Below are 18,317 nucleotides of genomic sequence, written 5' to 3'. Positions count from 1 at the left end.
AGGTGGGAAAATGTGGGGTACAAATGTAACAAATAAATAAATGAAAGAAAGGGGCCTAGGGGCTGGAGCTGGATTCTAACCCAAAATAAATTCTAGTGGGCCATCTGGCTAAATTTACTGTCACATCTGGAATTCTACTCTAGGCTGTAGTAAGAAGTGAATGTATGGACTAAAGAGCAAGTTGCAGCCCTGCAAATCACTTCTATGGAGGCCAACCTCAAATGGACTACCAAAATCACCACAGCTCTGACCTTATGAGCTGTGGCATGACCCTCTAGAGTTAGACCTGCAGGGTGGAGTACTCCAGCTAACCAGGTCCCATTACAGCAAGCCTCATGGCAACACAGCCTGTATGGTGATGCTCTGGGCTATGGGGGTGCAGTGGGGAACCCCTCCAACCTCAAGCAGGAAACAAGTCATCACTCAAGAGTCTGGAAGGTATTTCCCTGGTGCACCACAGTACCACAGGCTATAGTATGAGGTCTGGGGAATCAGGCCTATAGAAAATAAAAACAAACAAACAAACAAACAAAAAAAAATCCCACTGAACCAGTCCACCTGAACCATCTGCTGGAGGAAGAGAAATACTGACAGGTTCCTAGCTACACCACACCTTACATCAATGTCATCACTGGAATCTTGACAGTGCGCCTCCATCTGCTGTTAAGGAGACATAACTCAGAGGTGTGGACTGGTCTAGCAAGATAAGAAATTATACATTACAATTTGAAGACAGATGTCAGGCTTATTTATAAACACAGCAAAAAAAAACAAAAAACAAACAAACTCAAAATGCCCACTAAAAGTTGTCAAAAATAATGTGGTACTGTGTGATCCCTTAGCATATAAAGGAAAGAAAAATACATGTGGAATACTTTTCAAAAAAATTTTAGTAAGTAAATTTAGTAAGTGAAAACCATGTCTGCATCTTTCTAGGGGAAGATTCCTCACTACATAAAGGAAATGTTTTCTTTGGCGTTAAGTAATTTTTTATTAAATAGAAATGCACATTTGAAGAACAGCAGTAAATGTTTATAAGCATTCTGGCTAACCTTGTGTGATTTTCTGTCTCCTCTTTCTATTGGGTCCTCCATTTCAGCACAAGGATAAAAGCCTGGAAATGGTGTAAATGGGTTTACTTTGGGTTTACATGAACCTGAGAAAGCACCCATCAAGCTGTTAATGCTACGAAGTGAAGAAACCACTTGTGGGGGAAGAGATGGATCGATGAGGAGATCAGATACCAAGTTGCGAGCTTCATTTATAACAGAAAGATCATTTCCACTCCCAGCATTCTAGAAAATAAAATAAAATCACACAGGATTAACAGTTTAAACTATGAGATTCTTCTCACCATTCAAGAAAGCATGGATGCTTATGCAGTACATACCAAGACATGTTCGCATTTGCTGGGCAAAATGCTAATAGTAATGTGCCAATTATAACCATATTTCATTAGAATATAATGGCATATATAGGCAGAAGTGAATATATATGCATAATCACTAAAATTCTGTCTAACCACTATTCTGCAAATATATGTGTATATTAGCGTGTATTTATTTGCATAATTATAGCCTGCCTACACTAAGTGGATTACAAAAGTAACATTCATAATTAAAAACAAATCACAAAATAACATATATAAGGATCGACAAAAAGAACAGTCACACTAGAAGTATGTGTGTCTCTTATCCAAACTTAAACATGATAATTTACTGCTGCAAATTTGGGGCCTAGGTTTTAAACCTAGTGCATGCCTTCTGAGTGTAAAGCCCTATGTGGTTTGTAAATCTTCAAAATGGTAGACAAATAGTAGTATGCTGCATCATGATATAATGCTTTAGTTGTCAGCATTAACACTTTGAATTTAATCTGGTAAATCACAGGCAACCAATGCAATAATTGAAGAATGGATAAAATGTGTAAAAATATGGTAGATGTACACAGAAACCAAGTCAGGGTGAAGCAAGGGCAGTACTCGCACTTACAAAACACTATGGCCCCAATGATCAATTCCCCATGCTGTTCCGAAACAGCACACTAAACATAATTCCTCGTGCTGTTCTGGTGCTAACTCCTCAAAGATCAACGCTAATAACATACAAATTTAAACGCGTAATTAGCAATGATCATCCCAGAAAAGTGCAGCCCCCCCCCCCCCCCCGGGACAGCAACACTGGGGCGCTGTTTGCCCGATGATCATAGAAGTGCAGGTAAATGCGGGCACTAGTGTCTTCTAGCGCCCACATTTACCTTTGATCATCGGGGCCTATATGTTTACAAAGGTATCTCTGGCACTTAGGCATGAACACTTACAGCAGCTATATGGCTGGCATAGGTGTATACACCTTTCAGACACGTATTTTTGCTATTATGCTAAAACTCTATGAAGGAACATAGGCAACTATGTTCCTCTATAGAATAAGCTCTTATGTGGTCTTCGTTGTGGAGGGGGGTGGGATGTGGGATTTCTTCTCGGTGAGAGAAATATATGGGGGTTTTCATGGAGTACATTATGGCTCACTCCTTGGCTCTCTTCTCTCTCTATTCTTGTTCCCTTGGTGCTCTAATAACCTTACACAGTGTTCAGTACCTCTTATGCTGATGTTTCTCAGATCTACCTCTCCATGTCAGAAATTTAATCAAGAATCTACTCTGAAATCTCAGCCTTGTCAAACAACTCTGCCTGGATGCCCCATTTTCACATTAAACTAATCATAGCAAGATGGAACTCCTTAACTTTCCCCACTTTACCCTTCCCTTATTTTTTTCTGTCGCTCTAAACAGAACTCCTACTAAATCCCTCTCTTTATAAACTCGGGGGGGGGGGGGGGGGATGCTCTACGCGCAATCAAAATACTGGTATGCAGTAACACATCCAGATAGCAAAGTTCGTATGGGCCTAGGGGAAAAATAGGTGTGCATAAAATGTCCTCTTTGTCTCTACTTCCTGACTTACAATATAAATACTTGAGCTGGTGGGGATCCTTATGCCCCACCAGCTGAAAATCTCCTCCAGTCCTCTGAAGGTGCCAGCAGCCTAGAATGCCATGCTGTCAAGCTCCACAGTTGGCTTGGTAGCAGAATTCTTGAGTTCAACCGGCACCTAACATGCTCATTTCTTATGCACATGCAAAAATCTGAGCATGTTTAAGGTTCTGGCATATGACAATGGCACCTCATGCATGCTCAGTTTTTGAGCATGAGCGAGGAGTGTGTGCTACATGCCAGCTCAGGAACACTGCTACAGGACTTGGCAGCATGGCATTGTGGGCCACTAGGTACCTTCACAGGACTGAAGGTGGTCTTTAGCTGGCAGGGCTTGGTGATCTTCATAAACCAGAGTAAGGATGTACTGCTGCTGATCTGCCAGAGTACAAAGTGGGTGAGCCCCGGCCCACCCATGTATATGCACTGCTGCTAAAGTAAGTAGTTTCTTCCTTTTCAAGATACCTAACATCAATCCCTTACTTTCTGAGCATGTTACTAAAATGCTCGCCTGGTGTCATTACTTCCCACAGAATATAACAGTCTACTCTCAAGTATCTTGCAAAACCATTTTTCTCCACAACAAAATATTCAAAATTCAGCTGCACTACTCAATGAACTATGTTGTGTAGATCAGTGAAGCAAATTCTTACTTTCAATGCATTTTGAATTGTATTTTTTAGCAGATCGTGAGTAAGGACATACACAAGTCATGTTGAATTACACCAAGGGAAGATATGATAGAGGTCTTTAAATAATGAGTGGAGTGGAACAGGTAGATGTGAATTGCTTGTTTACTCTTTCCAAAAATACTAGGACTAGGGGGTACACAATGAAGCTACAAAGCAGTAAATAAATTGTAGAAAATATTTCTTCACTCAACGTGTAATTAAACTCTGGAATTTGTTGCCAAAGAATGTAGTAAAAGCAGTTAGCTTAGTGGGGTTTAAAAAAGGTTTGGATAGCTTCCTAAAAGAAAAGTCCATAAGCCATTATTAAAATAGACTTGGTGAAAATACATTGCTTATTTCTAGGATAAGCAGCATAAAATGTATTGTATTGTACTGTTTTGGGATCTTGCCGGGTACTTGTAACCTGGATTGGCCACTGCTGGAAACAGGATGCTGGGCTTCACTGACCTTCGGTTTGCTCCAGTATGGCAATACTTTTGTGTTTCTGATGGTGGCCAGTCCAGGTTGCAAGTACCTGACAGATAACAGAAGCAGATCTATATTCCATAGTTCATTTCCAGGGATATGGCGAATGGCTTTCCAAAGTCTACCTGGCTAATAATTTTTTGGAGACTTTACACAAACCCCTTTTAAATTGTGCTATGTTAAATCATCTTGACCATGTCTAACAGATAACACAGCTTAATTATGAACTGTATGAAAACATGCTTTCTACAATTTGTTTTCAATCTGCTTGTCATTAGTTTCATAGTTTCCTTATGTGTTGCAACTCTTCCCTATTTAACCATTCCATTCATGATTTTATAAACATCTATCATATTACCTCTTAGTCATATCTTTTCTAAGCAGAAGATCCGTAACCTAGTGTAGCGGACTTTGATCCTGGGGAACTGAGTTTGATTCCCACTGCAGCTCCTTGTGACTCTGGGCAAGTTACTTAACCCTCCATTGTCCCTGGTACAAAATAAGTACCTGAATATATGTAAACCGCTTTGAGTGTAGTTGCAAAAACCTCAGAAAGGCGGTATATCAAGTCCCATTTCCCCTTCCCTTTCATAAGTGAGGGGTTTAATCACCTTTATCATTTTTTATGCCTTTCCTGAACCTTTTCCAGTTCCACTATCTGAGCTAAAAGGGGACAACCAGAACTGCACACAATATTTAAAGTGCAATTGAACCATGGGCCTATACAGAGGCATAAAATTCTCTGTCTTGTTCCTCATTTGTTTTTGAATAATTCCTAATATTCTGTTTTAATTTTTTTGGTAGCTGCATAACACTGGGCTGAAAATTTCAACAACTGTCCACAATAACGTTTAGATCATTCTCTTGAGTTGTAACTTCTAACTCAGAACCCATATTTTGTACTAGTAGTTGGGATTATTTTTCCTTAAGAGCACTTCTCCACATTAAAATTTCAACTGCCTAGTTTCCTTGAATCACAAGATTCTTCTGCAACTCCTCATAGTCCTCTGCTGTTTTAAGAACCTTTTACTTCTGGAAGCATTCTATGCAACTGCATAATGCAGAATTAGCACAGACTTGTATAGGTTTTACCTTTAGTCCTGCAGAAAATGGAGTTGCAGCAAACGTGCAAGGGGAAAAAGAGGAAGAGACAAAAAACAGATAAATCATGGCATGAGAGTGACACTTGATAGAGCTAGCATCGCTACACCACAGAAGAGGAAGATCAGGAACAGGATCTACAAATTCATGGGAGGAGAAGCAGTTGTACTAACAGAACAAAACAGCCAATCAGCAGCACTGGCATGGGAGGAGTCAGTGATGCTGATTTGCTCTCCTACTCTGTCAGTCACAGCTATATGTAAGGGAGAAAAGGAGTAGTTAGTGCTGCTCATTTGACATAGCCAAAAAGTGACTCAACAGCCAGGGGCGTAGCCACGGGTGGGCCTGGGTGGGCCCAGGCCCACCCAGTTTTGGTTCAGGACCACCCAGCAGTGGAGGCAGCGGAGCGGAGGGAGCAGGCTGAGCTCCGATTCCGCATCTGCCTCCCCAGCCCGCCACTGCCCCGCCCCCCGCCGCCGCCCGCCGTACCTTTAAATATTACAGTTTTGCTGGAGTCGCGGGCAGCCGGCATTGAAGACATCGGCAGGCTTACGCCGGTTCCAGCAGCCTTCCCTTTCCCTTCCCTCGTTGCAAGTCGGATGATGGCTCCGCCCTCTTCTGACGTATTTCCTGTTTCTACGAGGGCGGAGCCATCATCCGACTTGCAACGAGGGAAGGGAAAGGGAAGGCTGCTGGAACCGGCGTAAGCCTGCCGATGTCTTCAATGCCGGCTGCCCGCGACTCCAGCAAAACTATAATATTTAAAGGTACGGTGGGGGGGCAGGAAGGAAACAGGGCAGACGGGAGAGGAGGGTTGTTGCACATGGTGGAAGAAGGGGAGAGGAGGGTTGCTGGATGGAGGGAAGAGGAGGGTTGCTGGACATGGTGGAAGAAGGGGAGAGGAGGGTTGCTGGATGGAGGGAAGAGGAGGGTTGCTGGACATGGTGGAAGAAGGGGAGAGGAAGGTTGCTGGATGGAGGGAAGAGGAGGGTTGCTGGACATGGTGGAAGAAGGGGAGAGGAGGGTTGCTGGATGGAGGGAAGAGGAGGGTTGCTGGACATGGTGGAAGAAGGGGAGAGGAGGGTTGCTGGATGGAGGGAAGAGGAGGGTTGCTGGACATGGTGGAAGAAGGGGAGAGGAGGGTTGCTGGATGGAGGGAAGAGGAGGGTTGCTGGACATGGTGGAAGAAGGGGAGAGGAGGGTTGCTGGACATGGTGGAAGAAGGGGAGAGGAGAGGGCAGGAGAGAGGAGGGTTGCTGGATGGAGGGAAGGGGAGAGGAGGGTTGCTGGACATGGTGGAAGAAGGGGAGAGGAGAGGGCAGGGGAGAGGAGGGTTGCTGGACATGGTGGAAGAAGGGGAGAGGAGGGTTGCTGGATATGGTGGAAGAAGGGGAGAGGAGGGTTGCTGGACATGGTGGAAGAAGGGGAGAGGAGGGTTGCTGGACATGGTGGAAGAAGGGGAGAGGAGAGGGCAGGAGAGAGGAGGGTTGCTGGATGGAGGGAAGGGGAGAGGAGGGTTGCTGGACATGGTGGAAGAAGGGGAGAGGAGAGGGCAGGGGAGAGGAGGGTTGCTGGATGGAGGGAAGGGGAGAGGAGGGTTGCTGGATATGGTGGAAAAAGGGGATAGGAGGGTTGCTAGATGGAGGGAAGGGGAGAGGAGGGTTGCTGGACATGGTGGAAGAAGGGGAGAGGAGGGTTGCTGGATGGAGGGAAGGGGAGAGGAGGGTTGCTGGACATGGTGGAAGAAGAGGAGAGGGCAGGGGAGAGGAGGGTTGCTGGATGAAGGGAAGGGGAGAGGAGGGTTGCTGGATATGGTGGAAAAAGGGGAGAGGAGGGTTGCTAGATGGAGGGAAGGGGAGAGGAGGGTTGCTGGACATGGTGGAAGAAGGGGAGAGGAGGGTTGCTGCACATGGTGGAAGAAGAGGAGAGGAGGGTTGCTGGATGGAGGGAAGGGGAGAGGAGGGTTGCTGGACATGGTGGAAGAAGGGGAGAGGAGAGGGCAGGGGAGAGGAGGGTTGCTGGATGGAGGGAAGGGGAGAGGAGGGTTGCTGGATATGGTGGAAGAAGGGGAGAGGAGGGTTGCTGGACATGGATGGAAGAGAGGGAAGGGAGAGAGAAGAAATGCTGGACATGGATGGAGGGGATGGAAGAATGAGGAAGGAGATGAGATGAGGGAAAAGGAAGAGAGGAGAAAAACTGCACATGGATGAAGAAAATAGGCAGAAGCTGGATCCACTAGACAGTCAAGTCTGCAGAGGACCCAGCTTTTACTTATGAATATAGAGCAAGAAATGAAGAAGAAAGGAGGAAAGTAAAGAAATAAATGGAAAGGAAGCCCTGAAAACGGAGTTAAGAGGACAGATAGCAGCAGAATCGGATACTGGGCCAGCATGATCAGAAAAACAGTCACCAGACAACAAAGGTAGAAAAAAATCATTTTATTTTCATTATAGTGTTTGGAATATGTCCACTTTGAGAATCAGGTGCTCAACATTAAAAGTTTATATTTATTTACTTATTTATGGCATTTTATCCCACATTAAACATGAATTAAATTGGAACCTGGGATCATTTAATTTTTTTTCCCTGGAGACAGTAATGCATTGCCCCCCCCCCCCCCCCCCCCCACCCCAGGCTCTCTCCCCGGCTATAGCCAGCTCTGCAATTTTGAGGGGAGGTGGACGGGCGCAGAGGTGGACCGGGGAGAGAGCCTGTTGTTAAACATTTACCAGCACACCACTGTCTAGTGCCCACCCATCCAACCTGTTGGCCCACCCAAAAATTGACTTCTGGCTACGCCACTGTCAACAGCAGCAAAACAACTGAAGCTGCAACATGTGCCAGGAAGCTGCCACTTTGAGTCTTCAGTTTGTAGCTGCCTTTGGTGCTTCAAAGCTATCTGCTCTGCTCCTTGGTTTGAATTTGGAGCCACCAGGACCTGTAATAAAGAAAGTATTCTTGGGGCTCCAATTCCTCTCCCTTCTCTTCTTACCCACCTGGTGTCTTCTACCTCCCCAATTCTGAGTTCTCCCTTTTCAATTCCATACCTTTTTCTCCATTCTATCCTCCCAAATCCATACCCTCATGATCAAAAGCAAATGCCAGCGCTAGAGGCTGTTAGCGCCATACTAGCACTGGTGTTTGCTACCGCCCCATGATTACAGCCCTCGAGCGCGTGAAACAACGCGCTCGAGGGCTCTTTGCGCAAGTAATATGCTAATGCATGCTAAACAGGGCTCAGCGCATTCATTGCCAATGATCAGCAGCCAGCGCGCCAAAATTTGGGTCGCTGGCAGTGGCAAACCCTAAGCCAGCTCCAAGCTGGCGTTAGGGTTTGCAGATCATTGGGGAGGAATGGTGAGCCCTGTCCAGCCCTTCGTTCGGCGTTCTTATTCCGCAGTCGCATATGCAGCACTTCTCACAGCGTTGCTCTCTCTCTCTCTGCCTTGCCTTCGTCCAGCTAGCATCTCCCATATTCCGTGGGGCTAGTTTGGCTCTTGGCGATGTTCGCAAGGTTGACGGTGCTGCGTCCAGCGCTCTCACTCCCCAGTCGCATGCACTTCTTTGGGCTGGATGGAGCCGTCTAAACGTGTGCTCGCTGGGAGGATCGTCTTCCGCCTCACTCCTTCGTCCGCCCACTCACCCTGTAAATCGTCCGCTCGTTTGCTCACCTTACAGACAGGATTCCCGCAGAGACTCGCCGCTTTCCGACTCACAGATGAGCCTGGTGTTCGTGAATGTGCCCTTCGGTGGTGGCTGATGATGGGAGGACGTCTTCTGATAATCTTATGGATTAAGATGGCAGATTTTGAAAGAGATGCGTTCTTTGATAGGAAGCCAGTGCAATTGTTCACGGAGTGGTGTGGCACTTTGGAATCGTGTCTTACCAAAAATCAATCTGGCTGCTGTGCTTTGTGCCGTTTGAAGTTTCCTTGTGAGTTGTTCCTTATATCCTGCATAGATTCCATTACAGTAATCAACGTGGCTTAATACCACTGATTGAATTAGATTGCGGAAAACATCTCTTGGGAAGAAAGGTTTTAAACGCTTGAATTTCCACATTGAATGAAACATTTTCTTTACGGTGGAGTTGACTTGGGACTCAAGTGTAAGATTTCTATCAATAATGACACCTAGTATTTTGAGACTATCAGAGATGGGAAGGGAATGCTCTGGAGTGAATAAGGTTGTGGGTTTATAATTGTTGTACTGGGATGAGAGGATAAGGCAATGCATTTTATCGGTGTTCAGCTTCAATTGAAATGAGTTGGCCCAAGAGTGCATGATGTTCAATCCATTTTTTATATCGTTGAAGATTTCTGTTAAATCATGTTTAAAAGGGATATAGATTCTAACATCATCAGCATAGATGAATGGATGGAGACCATTATTCGATAGGGACTTGGCCAATGGGATCATTAAAATGTTGAAGAGTATTGGTGATAGAGGTGAACCTTGGGGAACTCCACAGTCTGATTTCCATGATGATTATATATTTGTATTAGATTTAACTTGGTATGACCTGGTGGTCAGAAAGCCTTTAAACCAGTCAAGTACATTTCCACCAATTCCAAAATGATCTAAAAGTCGAAGAAGTATGCTGTGGTTGACCATATCGAATGCACTCAACATGTCGAATTGAAGTAGGAGTATGCTATTTCCTAAGGCTATTTCATTATTGAATTTGGCCAGTAGGGAGACCAGCACAGTTTCGGTACTGTGGGAAGGGTGGAAACCAGATTGAGATTCATGTAATAAAGAGAATTTGTCCAAGTTGTTTGGTCACTAAACTCTCCATCAATTTAACTACAAGTGGGAGAGATGCAACTGGTCGATAGTTTGTGATGTCATTTGTTTTTTTTCTTTGCATCCTTCGGTTTAGGGGTGAGTAAGATATTGCCATATTCTTCAGGAAAATGACCTTGTTGAAGAATGCAGTTTAAGTACGATGAGAGGTCATTTAAGAATTGATTGGGAGCAGATTTGAGAAGGTAGCTGGGGCAAGTGTCCAATTTGCAATGTTTGTTGGAGAATTTGAGAAGAGCTAGAGTTACTGAGTAGGTGGTGAGAGGAGAAAATTTGGTCCAGCTACGGTCAGTTGGGCATGAGCCAGAGTTAGAGTCCATTTCATTGATGAAATTTTCTATGTCATTGCTATGTTGGGGAAGTGTATTGCGTAATTTTATTATTTTATCACAGAAGTATTTAGCGAGACTGTCTGCAGATGGGGTGTCTGAATTGTTGGCGATAATTGGAGTGGTACCTAATAGCTTATTCACAAGTTGAAATAGTTTCTTCGAATCATTGTATCCTGGGCCTATTTTGGATTGTCTTATTGCATATTTATATTTCTTATGTGCTAGTTTCCAAGCGTTGAGTGAGATCTCATCCTTTAGTTTTCTCCATGCTCGTTCCAATTTCCTAGTTTGTGTTTTGAGTTTTTTTAGTTCATTATTAAACCAAGGGATCTAAATTGTGTCTTCTTGTTACTCTTAATCTTAAGGGTGCCATTTCATCTAGTACGTGTTTGCAGCTGACATCCCAATCATGGAGGAAATGAATGGAGTCTGTTTGTAGTTTCCACTCCTGTTTGTATATCTGTAGCCAGAATGCTTCTGGGTCTATTTGGCCTCTTGTGCTGTAAGTTGTGGTTTCTCGTGTATGGTGTGATACCTTTTTCCTCCAGGTCATGGATATGCACGAGATTGATTTGCTCCATTGTATGCAAATCTTTTCATGTATATTCATTACGGATATCCTGAAAACCTGACTGGCAAGGGGGTACACCAGGACCAACTTGGGAAACATTGCTTTAAAGTACAAGAAGGATTAACAAGTCTCAAATAGCCCATTTATCCTGATAAAAGGTTTATGGAAACTAACTTCATTATCAGGGTGTATATGAATACTACAAAGCTACATTTAATATGTATGATGTCCAATTATGTGTTTTTACTGGTTGTTCTGAGAGGGGTAGTTTTGCTGAGTTTATCAAACTTTCAGAGAGGTAGAAGGCATTTAGGGGCCTCAAATGTCATTGAGAGGGGAAAGGAGGTCAAGGCTGATGATTCAAGGCTGCTCCCGGAAGCACTAGGTTGTGAGCCCTTGGACCTCTGCTGTGCAGCGGAACTGGCTGGCAAAATCACCTCCAAACCAGAGACAAGGCAAAACAGGACTGGAACCCCGGACTGGAGTCGCAGCAGAGGCAAACAAGCTAGAACAGTCAGAGCAGAAACAGCTAGACTTCACCTGCGCTTGACCGCCGTTCCCCGGGAGTTGAGCCCCCAGGTGCTGGCGGCCGGCAGGACTTTCAGGACAGGGCAGGAACTGGATACCAACAGGAAACCCACGGGATCTAGAATACCCAAGGGAGGCTAGCCAGAATACTAGACTAGGACCCTCAAACAAATACCACACTAGGTAGAAGCAGACAGGGTTGGAATCAAGACAGGGGTGCAGGGCTATGGCTGGAGCTCCAGTAGCAGAGAAGTACAGGCAGAGACCAGGACTATGGCTGAAGCTCCAGTAGCTAGAAATACAGGCAGGGAGCCGGGCTATGGCTGGAGCTCCAGTAGCTGAGAAATACAGGCAGAGGACAGGACTATGGCTGAAACTCCAGCAGCTAAAAATACAGGCAGGGAGCAGGGCTATGGTTGGAGCTCCAGTAGCTGAGAAATACAGGCAGAGGACAGGACTATGGCTGAAGCTCCAGCAGCTAGAAATACAGGCAGGGAGCAGGGCTACGGCTGAAGCTCCAGCAGCTAGAAATATAGGCAGGGAGCAGGGCTATGGCTGGAGCTCCAGTAGCTGAGAAATACAGGCAGAGAGCAGGGCTCAGTCTCTGGTTGTCTTCAAGTCTAGGCTTAAAGCCCACCTCTTTGCTACTGCTTTCGACTCCTAACCATGACTCTCTTACTCAACACCCTCACTTATCACCCCTACCACTGCAATTTCCCCACCCCTAGCTGTCTGTTCGTCTGTCCAATTTAGATTGTAAGCTCTGTTGAGCAGAGACTGTCTTTTTCATGTTAATTTGTACAGCGCTGCGTAAGTCTAGTAGCGCTATAGAAATGTTTAATAGTAGTAGAGGCTCCAGTAGCTGAGAAATACAGGCAAGGAGCAGGGCTATGGCTGGAGCTCCAGTAGCTGAGAAATACAGGCAGAGAGCAGGGCTATGGCTGGAGCTCCAGTACCTGAGAAATACAGGCAGGGAGCAGAGCAATACTGAAAGCTGCCAAGCAGCCACTAAGAAAGAAACCCAAACCAGGAATACAGACCAGAGGCAAGACTAGGAAATAAGCAATAGAACCAAAACTAGCTACACACAGACTAACTAGAATTAAGCTACACACAAGCTAACTAGAATACAAGCAAGAAACTCAGACTAGAACTGGACTAGGCAGAAGTGCACAGCGCACCCCAACATACCAGGGACATTAGACGATGCAAAGGCAATGTCCTGGGTCCGTTGCTTTTTAATGTATTTATAAATGACCTAGAGATGGGAATAACTAGTGAGGTAATTAAATTCGCCGATGACACAAAATTATTCAGGGTCGTCAAGTCGCAGGAGGAATGTGAACGATTACAGGAGGACCTTGCGAGACTGGGAGAATGGGCGTGCAAGTGGCAGATGAAGTTCAATGTTGACAAGTGCAAAGTGATGCATGTGGGTAAGAGGAACCCGAATTATAGCTACGTCTTGCAAGGTTCCGCGTTAGGAGTTACGGATCAAGAAAGGGATCTGGGTGTCGTCGTCGATGATACGCTGAAACCTTCTGCTCAGTGTGCTGCTGCGGCTAGGAAAGCGAATAGAATGTTGGGTGTTATTAAGAAGGGTATGGAGTCCAGGTGTGCGGATGTTATAATGCCGTTGTATCGCTCCATGGTGCGACCGCACCTGGAGTATTGTGTTCAGTACTGGTCTCCGTATCTCAAAAAAGATATAGTAGAATTGGAAAAGGTACAGCGAAGGGCGACGAAAATGATAGTGGGGATGGGACGACTTTCCTATGAAGAGAGGCTGAGAAGGCTAGGGCTTTTCAGCTTGGAGAAGAGACGGCTGAGGGGAGATATGATAGAAGTGTATAAAATAATGAGTGGAATGGATCGGGTGGATGTGAAGCGACTGTTCACGCTATCCAAAAATACTAGGACTAGAGGGCATGAGTTGAAGCTACAGTGTGGTAAATTTAAAACGAATCGGAGAAAATTTTTCTTCACCCAACGTGTAATTAGACTCTGGAATTCATTGCCGGAGAACGTGGTACGGGCGGTTAGCTTGACGGAGTTTAAAAAGGGGTTAGATAGATTCCTAAAGGACAAGTCCATAGACCGCTATTAAATGGACTGGAAAAATTCCTCATTTTTAGGTATAACTTGTCTGGAATGTTTTTACGTTTGGGGAGCGTGCCAGGTGCCCTTGACCTGGATTGGCCACTGTCGGTGACAGGATGCTGGGCTAGATGGACCTTTGGTCTTTCCCAGTATGGCACTACTTATGTACTTATGTACTTATGTACAAAGCAGAGAGTTTCCAAATGGCTAATAAGCCCAGCAGCAGCTGAGATTCAGATGCAGCAATCACCAGGCAGTTACGGGTGCAGTGCAGGCTCAAACAAGACAAGCAAGTCTGGCAGGCTGGAAGATTCGGACTGGACTGAAGTCTGGAATGGGAAACAGCACACAGACAATCCAATGCAGCCACCAGAGGGCAAGAGGAACACAAACCAAAACACAGGCAGAAAGCATACTGAAGCACAGAGAGGCTTAACACACACACAGGTGCAGTATAGTGGAGTAATCAGAGCCATGCTGGAAGCAGCCAGCACACAGAGACAGAACTAACTCAGGAAGAACAGACAGAAGCCAGCTCAGAAGCTGACCGCCGGAAATAAGGTGAGCCTGAGAGGGGTCATGACCACAATCGTGACACCTAATGCCCTTGTACCAACCCTGAGCACAAATCCCATAACAGATCTTTAGAAACATCCACCAGTGACTTTTTCTATTTTAAAAACTGATATTAATTTAAAAGCACTGTTTTTGTCTAATTCAGGCCTTCACAATCCCATCTCAGAAACCTCACAGCCAGATACATTTTCAGAATATCACAATAAATCTGTGTGAGATAAGTTTGAAGATACTAAGTCTGCAGTTTAAGTAAATTTATCTAAAGATAAAACTTATAGATATTCTGAAAACTCAATTGGCTGTGGAGTTCTCAGGACAGATTGGGAAAGCCTTGGCCTAACAAATTCCATAGGGTGATTTAAAGAGGCATTTATTCACTTGAAAGTTGAAATTTCCCAGTGTTTTAGACTTAAGGCAATCAACATTCAGTGGGCTAGACACCATATAAAGATATCCAGAAATCTTTGTGCTTTTCTTGCCAACGTATTTGTGTAAGTTGAATATATAGGTCAAACTTATATAATAAGGTAGACACCCCTGATGGTATAGATAACATGAAGAAGGACTTAGCAAACCTAGAGGAATAGTCTGGAATTTGGCAGCTAAGATTTAATGCTAAGAAATGCGGAGTCATGAATTTGGGCTACAAAGACCCAAGAGAACGGTATACAGTTTAGGGGGTGAAGAACTTTTGTGTACGAAAGACAAGTGGGACTTGAGGACCATCGCATATGATGATCTTAAGGTGGCCGAACAGGTAGAAAAGGTGACAGCAAAAGCTAGAAAGATGCTTGGCTGCATAGGGAGAGGAATGGCCACTAGGAAAAAGGAGGTGATGATGCCCCTGTATAAGACTCTGGTGAGACCTCATCTCTCTATATAAAACGTACCTCCAACGTTCTAATGAAGCCAGAAGGACGCCTGAAACAGGAAGATGTAGTTGTGTAGATCACTTTTTCCCCATGAGTGTCTGCCCCGCCCTCGCGTCACAACGTGATGACGTCGAGGGCGGAGCACTGACACTCACTGAAAGCTTCATTACAACGCTGGAGGTGCGAGGAGTGGCGAAAGGGACAAGGCACAGGAGTGGAGGCGGAGCTACACAGAAAAACAGAGCATCGCGACCAATACAACAACACGGGTACGGGCACAGGGGCAGAGGCGCAGCTTCAAAGAAAAACAGAGCTTCGCGAACAATAGAAGAACCCGGGTAAGAGTGCATGGCGAACAGGAACGTTTCACTGAAACTGGGAGGAAGTGAGGGAGGAAAGCAGCCTGAACGTGGGAGGGAGGGAGGGAGACAGCCTGAACTTGGGAGGGAGGGAGCCAGGCAGGCAGGCAAACTGAACGTGGGAGGGTGGGAGGGAGCCAACCAGCCTGAACGTGGGAGTAGGAGGGAGGGACCATGAACGTGGGAGGGAGGGGGGCCACGACCCTGAAAGGCGGAGGGAGGGGGGCCATGACCCTGAAGCTGGGAGGGGGGAGGGGAAGGAAGGAGGGAGGGAAGACGGGAGAGGGGGAAGGAGGGCGGGAGACAGAGGGGGGGGCCCCTGCGGCGCACACTCATTCTTTCTCACACACACACTACTACTACTACTACTATTTAGCATTTCTATAGCGCTACAAGGCATACGCAGCGCTGCACAAACATAGAAAAAAGACAGTCCCTGCTCAAAGAGCTTACAATCTAATAGACAAAAAATAAATAAAGTAAGCAAATCAAATCAATTAATGTGAACGGGAAGGAAGAGAGGAGGGTAGGTGGAGGCGAGTGGTTACAAGTGGTTACGAGTCAAAAGCAATGTTAAAGAGGTGGGCTTTCAGTCTAGATTTAAAGGTGGCCAAGGATGGGGCAAGACGTAGGGGCTCAGGAAGTTTATTCCAGGCGTAGGGTGCAGCGAGACAGAAGGCGCGAAGTCTGGAGTTGGCAGTAGTGGAGAAGGGAACAGATAAGAAGGATTTATCCATGGAGTGGAGTGCACGGGAAGGGGTGTAGGGAAGGACACACTCTCATTCTCACATACACACTCTCACACAGTCTCACTCTATGTCACACACACACACACTCGCACATTCACTCTGTCTCTCTCTCTCACACAGTCACTCTCGCACACACTCTCTCCAACACACACACTCTGAGGAAAACCTTGCTAGCGCCCGTTTCATTTGTCTCAGAAACGGGCCTTTTTTACTAGTTTAGAATAATGTGTACAATTCTGGAGACCGCCCTTTCAAAAAGATAAACAGGATTGTGTCGGTCCAGAGGGTGGCTACTAAAACAGTCAGAGGTCTTTGTCATAAAGCATATGGAGACAGACTTAAAGATCTCGATATCTGTACTTTGGAAGAAAGGCAGGAGAGGGAAGATATGAGAGACACATTTAAACAGCTATGCGGCATAAATGCACAGGAGACGAGTATTTTTCAATTGAAAGGAAGCTCTGGAACAAGGAGGTATAGGATGAAGGTGAAAAGAGATAGACTCAGAAATAGCCTGAGGAAATACTTCTTCATGGAAAAGGTAGTAAACTTGTGGAATCGGCTCCTGGTGAAAGTGGTAGAGAGGAAAACAGTAACTGAATTCAAAAGAGCTTGGGACAAGTACACAGGATCCTAAGGGAGTGTAATAGTGAAAGTAGATGGCATGGACTGGCAGACAGGAGAACAAATGCAGAGTGGAAGAAAATCCAATCCAAGAAACCAGTCAAAACTCACAAAATGAAAACTCCAAGTAGACTTTATTAGGACCCTACATGGTCTGTGTTTCGGCTATAGAGCCTTCATCAGGGGTCTAAAAACATAACATACAAAGTAAGAATAATATATATATTAAAAATCAAAAATTAAGAATTAAAAATTTAAAAATTTAAATCATATTAAACACAACAGAGAAAAATGTCTTTAAACAAGAGTATATTACACATGACATAGGAAACAATATTTCAAACAAAATAAAAACTGATATTTAAAAAATGTAACATTAGCCATATAAAATATCCATTTGCCGCCTTATAAATTTAGGATATCTTTGAATTATGTACATACACTAGACCCCTGATGAAGACTCTAGACCCCTGATGAAGACTCTATAGCTGAAACACGGACCGTGTAGGGTCCTAATAAAGTCTACTTGGAGTTTTCATTTTGTGAGTTTTGACTGGTTTCTTGGATTGGATTTTCTTCCACTCTGCATTCGTTCTCCTTGGTGATTTTGTGGAAGGTGTGAACCTCTTCTTTTTTCTTCATGGACAGGCACACTGTATAGGCCATATGGTCTTTATCTGCCTATGTTTTCTAATGTTTCTATATTCTAGATAGGGCTTAGTTTGCTTTTTATTATAGGCTGCTTATGTGAGTAGTCTGAAAAGGCACCTATTTTAGCATATTTTATAAATGCAAAATAGGCACCTATATGCCTTTGTTAAAATAGGCTCCCAGATCCAGAATCAGCAGTATGCAAATGTTGATGCACAAATGTACACTTGTTCCAAAGAAGGTATAAATGTGTGTGTGTACTCTAACCAGCTACTTACCTGATACTGGGGTTTGTACCACTGCTTCACGTCCCAATCCCAAAGAATCATCTGCAAAAGAAAATAAAGAGCAACAGATGACAGTTAACCAGACCTAGATGTATTTTAGTCTGTCTTAAATAAATAAATAAAAATTGTTAAAAAATCATGCATTCTAAAAAAAAAAAAACAAAAAAAAAAAACAAGCGGTGAGTATCATACTTCTCAAATTCAATACTGAAACAACATCCTAATTGTAAGCTGTGAAGCTGGTCCTGTGAATTGATGGCAATACCATATGCTACCAGTCAGAAGATTTGGGACTGGCATGGTTAAGGTACACTTAAAGGTCATACATTCAAAACCACTTGGTAAAGGAAGATAATGTGGTATTATGCAGTTCCCCATCAGTAGATTTAGGTCTGGCATTTAAAAGTTCAGAATTCTTACATACCTCCCTTTCATTCACTAGTCAATTAAAAAAGTAGAAGTGGAGGCAGAAAGGAGAGAAAATGGAGTAGAACTGAAGAAAGCCACTCTGTTTCTTTCAATAAAAATAACTTTTTGATCTATATAGTAAGTCTTCAGACTTAAAACCCATTGGGTTCCTGAAAATTACATCTTAGATTGAAATGTTTTAACT

At 44.5% G+C, this 18,317-nt stretch overlaps 1 protein-coding gene across 1 annotated transcript in view; it reads right to left on the bottom strand.

Annotated features, from left to right (window-relative positions):
- PDE3B (phosphodiesterase 3B) overlaps positions 1-18,317 on the bottom strand; it is a 569,033-nt gene that overhangs the window by 160,646 nt on the left and 390,070 nt on the right. Inside the window, exons 2-3 of the mRNA XM_030201042.1 lie at positions 17,696-17,746; positions 1,053-1,295 (exon numbers count right to left, since the gene is read on the bottom strand). Coding sequence (XP_030056902.1) covers positions 1,053-1,295; positions 17,696-17,746 — 294 coding nt within the window. The remainder of the gene's footprint in view (positions 1-1,052; positions 1,296-17,695; positions 17,747-18,317) is intronic.

Source organism: Microcaecilia unicolor, chromosome 4 (assembly GCF_901765095.1).
Source record: "Microcaecilia unicolor chromosome 4, aMicUni1.1, whole genome shotgun sequence".
In the NCBI taxonomy this organism is placed as follows: Eukaryota; Metazoa; Chordata; class Amphibia; order Gymnophiona; family Siphonopidae; genus Microcaecilia; species Microcaecilia unicolor.
The sequence above is the reverse complement of the archived record's forward strand: the minus strand, read 5'-3'. Positions and strand labels throughout refer to the sequence as shown.